Raw genomic sequence first — 9,797 nt, 5'->3', positions numbered from 1 at the left:
TTTTAGAGATATTATAATACGTAAGTAGATTCTACTGTAAGAAGTTTAATTTAGTTTTCGCAAAGTTAATGGATTTTTTTTATTGAAGAAAGATATTTAAAAGACGGTCTCTCCGTTTAAGTATGGTACGATGTATTTTAAGAAGTACTTACGTACTACATTCAACGAGTTTTTTTGCGAATAAATCTAATGAGAAAAAAAGAAATGATTATATTGAAAAAGACACACACACACACAACCCTTTTATTTTTGTTACGATTTTAAATAGCACAGATAATTGAAAAAAGAACACGAATTTATCATGTTCAATTTTAAATCTATCGCAATCTCTTTTTAAATGTTCAAGTAAATTCAATTATTCAACAAATTCCGACTTCTTTTATTGTAATACGTATCCTCTCAAGAGTACTTCAAATTATTACCTATATCTATCAACAAAGCGTTGATGCACAAGAGCTCTTGATCCAAGAGGTTCAATTAGGTGTACGTAACAGAATAATTGTGAGCCTACTTCACCCGTCGCCTCTGTTCGAGAACCCACTTGTAACGGACTCCTTCGTCTAAATGTTTATTGTCCGTTAACAATGGTAATTATTTTATTCTATAAATAAATATTTTGCTACTGGCTTGTTAGAAAAAGTCAAGGAGTTTTGTTCAAAAAGTTTGTATATGTTACATATATTTTAATGCAGTTTGTTGCCTGTCAAACTTTATGTCAATTGTTGTAGACCAAAAGCGAATCTAGTTGGTTTATTATAAGTCATATAATTGACAAGTGCATTTTGTAACGTATATGTAAGTACGAAAAGGTCTACGTGTAGCTAACTCAAATTAACTTAGCTCTTGGTCTTCAACCACCCTTGAGCCGATCGTCCACTTCTTGCTAAACTAAGTTAACTGGCTTAACTCTGCGAGCTAAAGTAATCGTTGTGCACTGATGAAAATGCAAGTTTTCTGCTCGGATAGCCGAGTGGTAAATAACATCACGTCAAACTCACTGTGCGCGATCTGTCGCGGGTTCGATCCTCGCGAAGGACAAGCATTTATGTGATACATGAATGCTTGTTTTGACTGTGAGTTTGTATGCTCATTTGTTGTTTTTTAATGAAATTTACAAGTTAAAAAAAAAAACTAACTTGGTTGGTGCTGTGTGTGGCTTACACAGCTAATATGTAAAAGAAAATATATTATGTAAAAACAACAAAACAGTAATTTATATTTTTTTATTTTCCTTAAATAAAAACCGCCGGTACAAAGACTTAGAGCTACAATAAATAGTTAATTCAATAAATATCACTGATACAGGAATGTTTAAGTACAAAGATATTACGCATGCTGGTAGCTATTTACAAATTGGAATGTTGGATCTACTAGTTAAATATAAGTACAATGTCATAAGTTAATACTGATTATAAACAACTTATTCTAAGAATTTAGACAGCTGTTATTATGAGAATGTTAAGTAATGTTTGTCAAGGTCTCAAGGATCGTATATATGACAGGGATAGTCTTCAGAAGGGGATTAGTTCGGATAGCCGAGTGGTTAAGGTCACAACACCAAACCCACTTTGCGCGACGTGTTGCAGATTCGATCACCGAACACACGTTTGTGTGTTCCACGAATGCTTTTCGTGAGTCTGGGTGTCTTTGTGTATGTGAAACTTCCCTGACAAGGGATATTTTGTGTGATGTTTTTAAAGTAAAAAAAACTAATTTCTGTTATTGACCAAGACGTTTCTACACGCTAAGCGGCTTTTGTAATACAACTGCAAAAGTGGTATCTCAAGAAATGGTCGTATAACTTTGAAAAAGTGTAATTAGTACTTTGCCTGCTTTGGGATCGAACCCGCACCTCGTGCATAAGAATCCATACATAAATACAGGTAGTTTAATGAACTTTATAATACGAAAGTAGGTATTAGTATAAGTTTTGCTTAATCGTTACGTTACAAGCCCCTTCTAAAATTTAGTTTAATAGTTTTAATTGTCTACTTGACAGGGTAAATAGTAATTGACTATTTATACCCAGACCTCGCACGTATTTCAGAATAAAATTGTAAAATTATTGACAACGGATATACACATATAAACATGACGAAATCTATTTATACATCTAATAATACAATATTAGTCATATAATAGTTTCTTGTACCATTAAACCTTATAATTATTTTCCTACTCATCTAATATTCTGCTTACAATAAATGCCTTTATTTACTATATAAAGGAAACATTATTTGCACAAACAAGAGGTACTTAAGATCATTATTTGGTATCTAATACATCTGTACTAAGTTTACATTATAAGACTATTTAATTACGGAATGTGTTAACTTAATTACTAATACATTTTTATGCGACTTCATGCGAAATGCTAAGAATAAATTATTCTAAATGTATATACATTAATAAATTTAGAGCTGAAAATGATTCTTAGGGCGCGTTTGCATTAATTATTTTTCCAATTTCAACAGAACAGCTTTCTATTTAAATGTTGACTACATTCTGTCAGCAAATCCCGATTCTAGAAATTTACAAAAGAAGAGAATTGGGAAACGGTTTATGCCAAGCAGAAGAGAAATAAAAAACAATTTGTCAGTTCAAACAATCAATCAATCGACTTAGCCAATTATTGTCTACTTCTGGAGACATTACAAGCCGGTGTCATTAACGCTATTCTCCGCTAAATTACTTACAAATCGCAACCCATTTATCATCTCGGCACCTCTCGCAGTCGACTCGGCAGCACCAGTGGAAGGTGCAATTGCATGGCTTGATGCTGGACTTCCTGATAAGCGCGTGACCTCGGCCGCAGCAGAGGAGGTCGCATGACCCCGTCCGGGACGTCCGACCGATGCGACAGACCCGGCCTGACGTGCCGGCTGAGTCAGTGCGAGGGTCTACGTCGCAGAAGCTTGGTGATCTGAAATTTTGATTCTCATGTTCATCATACGCTTAGCCTTTTCCCAACCAGGTATGTCTGGTCAGCAGGAATCGGGAAGCGGCTAAGTATCAGTGTTTTCGCTTATCAATCTACGAGTCCTCCAATATTGATTATAGTCTCATAAAATTTTAATAAAACAATTTGAGGGTTTGTAAAAACCGACTTGGTAGAGAAACTCTGAAGTCTCTACTGAAGAATTAAGATAGCTTAGATTAGAAAGTTTACTTACCTTTCAAAGAATAATAGGCTGGTTTTCGGAGCCGGCCGCGCTTTCCCTCGCCTCCTGCCTCTCGGCCGACCTCTTAATATCGAAGGACTGTTGTTGAGCTCCTCTTGTGCCACTAACAGAGCCTAGAAAAAAAAAATGTTGATAAAAACCAGATTATACAAACCTATAAGGTTTAAAATGTCTAAAGAGGTTTTAAGTAAAAGGCACAAGTATTGTAAGTGAAAATAAAAGATTTCCAGATTATTTTGTATGAAACCTGACCTTCACTTGTACCGCATAATTTAGAAATACATTTTTTGGGAAAGTTTGTGTACCTTCCTGTATTGCCGTTTGATAGTGGATGCGACCACTCTGAAGTCTGGTGTGGCTCTCCAGCAAGTCCTGAGCTGGCAGCTGCCTGACAAGCCGTGGCACTTGCATCGCACCTCCATGTGTGATGACAGTATCTGGTGATAACGAACATATTACCATTTAATTAATTGTTAAAGTTACTCTATTTTCTTAAAACGATTCCCGCATTAAGGATTTCAATGCTTGTAACGCAAGGAGACCTGGACTTAGGAATTGTATTTGCAGATCACACAAAAGCTTTTCCTACTCGGGGATCAAACCCACGACACGTCGCGTTCAGTAAGTTGGGCGTGGTGACTACAACCACTCGGCTATCCGTGCAGTCTCTAAGTATGAGTTGTGGCAGTCAAAATAAAACCTTCCATATTCCAACTTTTACTCACAATAATTTCAAAACAATTTCAATTTCCACACATCACGAACGAAATTACTAGCAAACAATCATCAAAACACGAACCCTATTCGCAACCGAACGAAAAAAAACAACAATGATAATATACTGAACCACTCACGTCGAATCGTAAATCCGTTGTCTCTACGTGACCGCATCGACACTCCAGCACTGATTGTGCCACCCACACTAGCACAACATTTACATAATTAAACGCCTCGGTGCAATCAAACTGACGTCTTAATTTCGCCAGAGCCGCCGGCCGCACAATTTCCGAAATTGAGTCTGAGCAAAAATTCAAATAAATCGGCATCCTCCACGCCCATCGGACGCCCGGACCTTAATAGCGTAATATTAAGAGCGTTCGCGATAGAATTCGCCACCCAAGACGTTTGTAATGCGTTGTAATGAAGCTGGAATATTAAAAATGGCTCCAAACCCCTTATTATGTTCTCACCTCAACGGAGCGGCAGGCTCGTGAAATACGGCGGGCTAATACGGAGCCCGGGGCCGCTGCGGCCACTACCAATAGTGCCTAATTGTGGCGCTATACGAACAACACAATTCAGGTTTATAGCACTTGATCACGACTCCATACGTGATGGGGTACCTTAATGTTGGATTCTTTTGAAACCCGTTCGGGCCCTAATACAGACATCATGTACGAATTTTGAATTAAAATCGCTCTAAATATGTTTTTCTGAAATTTATTTATGAGTGCATCTTTCGCAATCGCTTTAAAGTTTTATTGCAATGTTCGAAATACTACGAAGCTGTATATTTTTAATTCTTCGTTGATCTAGTTCAGCATCCATTTATCCGTAGCAATAAGAACTAGCTTTAATTATAATTCTGCAAACCTGAGAATTATATGAATAGCTCCATACACGTTAACCACTTACATTTATTAATAAGTCTATAAATCATTTAATTTAAGTGCTAAAAATAAACATAGCACTTCTGAGAACTAAACCGTTCTTAATTAAACACTAGGAGCTTCCAAGGACTCAATCATCGCGTACCTATCATCAATCTAAATTACCCTTAAGCACTATGCTTGATTTATTTACTTAATGACGTCTGCCGAGTCCTTAAGTGCAGACTAAACATGTTATCATTAAAGTGCTGTTAAAATATTATAGTTTATTTATAGCGCTTGTGTTCAGAGCGACGAATGGATATTATTTATGTTTATTTTAATATATCTGGGAATGTTAAAGTTAATTGGCTTTAAGGACTTTTTCAATAGAATTGTTTCTTGTTAAATTTCAGCTACGCTTTGACTATTGGTTGCTCTGAATATCTGAAATATTATATAAATATTATTTCTCACCCTAATATTTGAGAGATAACTAATGCTCTTCAGCTATTTTCTCACAACGAAATCTAACGCCATCACACAAAGCAAAGCCTATATCCTGAGAACGGAAAAACTGACAAACATGCTTATATATTTCTAAATAAACACATATTCGGACACGTAAGAAGTGATCGTGTTCATCGCACAAACATTGGTACTGGAAGTCAAGGGGAATCAAAATTACGGTACAGCAGTCAGGCTTTGCATGTACCTAGATTATTTAAATCATTTACTAAGATATGCTAACAAGAAGACCTCAAGATCCTACCACAAGCGAATCCTTGGTAAGATTCATATAATCGGAACACGGGGTTCAGCTATAAAAATATAACGGACAGAATTAAATGTTTTAAAGTATGCAGGATTCTTGATCACTTTTGCTTGCTTCCCTTCCGTATTCCCTTACAACAAGATGTCAAAGAAAGTAGAAATATTAAATAGGTATTTCATTATCGTTGTGAAATGTGAATCACACATCACAACCTAATCTCGTTCACGATTAAAGTTAGCACTAATAGGTTTACGATGACCGTGGGCAATCTGACGGGCGAATTAACCATTAGTTAACCGGCACACGGAGAGGTTGTTGTTAATATTAGGGCTGTCGAAAGATGAAAGTTAAATAGCTTTTTCAATTCTGTCTGATAGGTCAATGAAAATATTGACACGTTGACAATTAAGTAATAAAATATGTATTGTTTGTCAGTGACATCTTAGGCGTTCAAAGATTTTTGTGGAGGTGAAGAAACCTTATAAGTTATTAGGTAAGTTAGTAAGAGACGGACCTGTTGGTCTAGTGGTCAGTGACCCTGACTGCTATACCGGAGGTCGTGGGTTCGATTCCCACCCAGGGCAAATGTTTATGTGATGAGCACGATCATTTGTTCTGTGTCTGGGTGTAATTTATCTATATTATGTATGTATTTAGACTATTTAGAAATATATAAGTATGTTTATCAGTTGTCTAGTACTCATAATACAAGCTCTGCTTAGTTTGAGACTAGATGGCGTTGTGTGAAAATTGTGGAAAAAAAGTAAAAAGCTGTAGAAATAGGTTGGTTAAGATCTCAAAATAACTGCTAATATATTAAGTCAAGCTTGCCACTTGAAGTATTTGTGGAAGTAAGACTTAAATTACTTTTTCTGATTTTATTTGATTTTTTATACATTAAATATACTCAGAAATAGGCACAGACAACCCTACGAGAACAAATGAAAAAAAACTGATACATTTTTTTCATTTGTACGAAATGACTCGAACTTGTGACCGAAGCTATTTTTATTTAATTAACCTCTTGTTTGAGACTAATAAATTAATTTGGCTCTAATGTACTGTGTCTAGCCTAAGACAAAGATATTTAAGTGTTTCATAGAATTACGTATAAGAATAAAGTGAAAGTACAAAACATGAAACTTGTGTTTTACCAACTCATACAATATATCAAATAAAATAAATTCAAATATTTGTTTTTTCTTTGAAATAATGGTCTTAATAGTTGATAATATAGAGTTCTTTATTTAATCTACAAGTAAACGTATCATACCAATTCAATATCATACAAATTTAATTAACGAAATAGTATTTCTAGTAACGAAACTGTAACAATACCGTAACTATCGGACTCAAAAATACAAGTAAAACATTGAAATGTATGTACGTCCAAAACAATCGAGACATCAGAACAACAAAATATTAACTCATCGTATAGGTTTTTTACAACATAATTATCACCTCGGTTCTCTAATGTGGTACCTAATTTCTTGTGTGGGTCGAAGCGAGATCTTTTATAGATCCCGCTGAGGGGTCCCAATGCTGCCTGTTACACCGACGTGTATCTATTTTGTAGCATTAATATACAGCCTTCATGTTTTTCGTGGTCTGAAGTTAGGTTAATGAACGTTCAACATCAAAAAGGAGAAAAAATATAGAATGTTCTGTAACATTTTCCATGATAAAGTAATTTCTGGATACAAGTTTCTAAAGGCAGATTTTAAAAATGGGATTTAATTAAAATAATATTTTCTAGATTTAACAAAAATGTAGAGCATCAATTCTACTCAGATAACATAAGGATTATAATAAAGAGAAAGCTATTTGGTTATTGTAGATAAAGCTAAATATTCATTGAGAAGACTTTATACATATCTGAGGAAATTGCATTACACCAAAAAAACTATTTAAAGTACCACTATGTTCGAGTTTCGCTATACCTAATTAGGTATGGTAAATAAAATTGAATGCTTTATATTAGCATGTTCGATCCGTAACTACACCACTCAACAATAAAATTGAAACAACTGAAAGCCGTAAACAGCAAAATCAATCACATTAAAACCCATTTTATTTACGAAACACCGCACAGGTTGGTGTTCACACAGCCACCTGTGTAATCGCAGTTACGATCGCCCACCTGTTGCAAAACGGTGTGAACTCACCCAACTTTATTTTGACATTAATAAAAATATCATCGCGGGGGTTATTATAAGCGAGCGTGTCTAACAGATCTCTGGGAGGCTGTTAATTATGTGGCTACAAAACAAAATGTCGAAACCCGGTCGGAACAATGGTCAAGTGTGGTCGGACCACCGTGGTCGCTCTCACATTAATGGGTCAATTTACCTTCACGGCTTGATACGTAATATATAATATTAAATAGTTGATGTATATGAACAAAAACTGAGTGCCTTGCTATTGATGGCTTTTCTTTGGACTGTTTGCGAGTGTTTTGCGTCTGTTTCTTGTTTAGTTAAAAAACTTTTGATAATTATATTGTGATGGCTATATGCTATTATAGCTGCTCGCACTTACATACTTGAAAGGATCTATAATAAAGTGCCTTAAAGACAGATCAATTTGAAAAGCTTTTTATATTGTTGCATATTTTCTGTAAGAACACTTATCTTATTGGTAGATAACGAACAACGTCATAAATGAGTAGATATTTTCTGTCCATAAAAATGTTTTTACGACAAATTGTAATGTAACATTGTTGTCAATTTACTAAAGAATAAACTGATCTTATGACGGTAAACGTTTAATATAACTTCGTAGTCCAGTAGTAAATTATGTTTAATTAGTACTTAATTTTATTAGTTAACTTAATGGCGTATTGCGAATTTATTATCTAGTATTCGTGCAGTAGTAACTGGTGTTGTAAAATACAAGTTGCTAAAATTGTTTGGACATAAAGAATCAAATACTTAAATAGTAAATTTTAGTATCATTTATGACACAGTTACAAAGCAGAGAATAGGCAGGTAATTTTATTTTGTAATATAATATATGTACATATATGAAACGATTATTCGGATAGGTTTATGAGTCAATGGCCAGGGCATGCAGATAGAGAGTCGGAAGACAGCGGACTGCGCATCGTTGGCCAGAATTGGACAGTGTAGGAAAAAACCTTATTTACCTATAATATATGTAGCGCTTTCTATATTCAGTACGAGGTTGGGCAAAGACCTAACTACTCATTTTTTTTAGTAAGGTGAAGGAATCCTCATGGACACCCACCTCCTCAGCTTAGGAAGTGGGTAGAGTCAGGCTTTTACTGACTAAACCTAAATCACCGCGAACCTTCTCACGCGTTTGGTCAGAGCATGGTGGCCTACCTCCTAAATATCTTTTTATGAGTGATGAGACTTTTAGCTTTCATGTTTTAGCGTAAATGCCTAATATGCCAAACAATCAATTCCTCTAATTTTAAGTATAAGTCATCTTAGTAGTCTTAAGCGGCGATCTCTGGAAGAGCTTATGAAATAATGCACTTTACTTACACAGATTTTAAGAGCCTTTATTTCTATTAGGCTCTTAAAACCTTTCATTATTTTAGAGCAGTATTTTTCACTTAGAACTCATTAATTTTTATCTATTTGAGACTGTCAACGAAATGTGAGATTCCTTGACACACCTGTGCTTACCCCTTCTGAGGCGTCGTGCTAATGTATACATATAAACATTTATTCAGATGCATCTAATTAGATTGGGAGCGAGCGACATTTTTACACTTTTTACAAAGTTCGTTTATGGTATGTTGCTATATTCGGACGGCAATGATTCGGTCCACGCTAATGGCGAAAAGTTTGTAATGTAGTACGTTTGAAAAACTGGATTGTAGCGTCTTGAATGTTTGAGAATCATCGAACGCGCATTCTGAACGAAGATTAGAAACTTCAATATGTATTTTTTGGTAATTAGGACTATCATATCATTTAAGTACATCGCAAAATTTGTATTTGAATTAGGTGATACATATGTCTTAAAGTTACTGTACTATGGTTGTAGAAGCGGCGTAGGCTCTATTTCACACCTGGAAAAATATTGCTTAAAAACGCGGCAGTAAGCAACCTGGCACTAGGTGAACTCATGAAATTAAAGAAGATACCCAAGGTAGGTTTTGACATCCTTGGAAAATTTATCTTTTAATTTTGCTGTCAATAAACGACATACTGTAATATTATACCATTTTTTGCTAGCATAATACAAGAAGAGTGTGGCTACAGCCTAATAATCACGCTT

The 9,797-nt window shown here is 35.1% G+C and overlaps 1 protein-coding gene across 1 annotated transcript; it reads right to left on the bottom strand.

Moving 5' to 3' along the window:
- Positions 1–1,947: 1,947 nt before the first annotated feature.
- On the bottom strand, positions 1,948–3,614 carry LOC113501322 (protein Wnt-10-like). The gene is made up of 3 exons (XM_026882444.1): positions 3,488–3,614; positions 3,174–3,295; positions 1,948–2,923 (listed from the first exon to the last, which is right to left on the bottom strand). The coding sequence occupies exons 1-3, from the start codon at positions 3,602–3,604 to the stop codon at positions 2,689–2,691; spliced, it is 474 nt and encodes a 157-aa protein (XP_026738245.1). The 5' UTR covers positions 3,605–3,614; the 3' UTR covers positions 1,948–2,688.
- Positions 3,615–9,797: the final 6,183 nt, after the last annotated feature.

Source organism: Trichoplusia ni, chromosome 15 (genome assembly GCF_003590095.1).
Source record: "Trichoplusia ni isolate ovarian cell line Hi5 chromosome 15, tn1, whole genome shotgun sequence".
Lineage (NCBI taxonomy): Eukaryota > Metazoa > Arthropoda > Insecta > Lepidoptera > Noctuidae > Trichoplusia > Trichoplusia ni.
This window is presented reverse-complemented; position numbering and strand designations above follow the sequence as displayed.

Coding starts and splice junctions, on each gene's coding strand:
- LOC113501322 (XM_026882444.1), bottom strand. CDS start 3,604: ATGGAGGTGCGATGCAAGTGCCACGGCTTGTCAGGCAGCTGCCAGCTC. Junction 3,296..3,487: donor TCAAACGGCAATACAGGAAG/GTACACAAACTT, acceptor TTTTTTTTCTAG/GCTCTGTTAGTGGCACAAGA. Junction 2,924..3,173: donor AGCCTATTATTCTTTGAAAG/GTAAGTAAACTT, acceptor TCAAAATTTCAG/ATCACCAAGCTTCTGCGACG.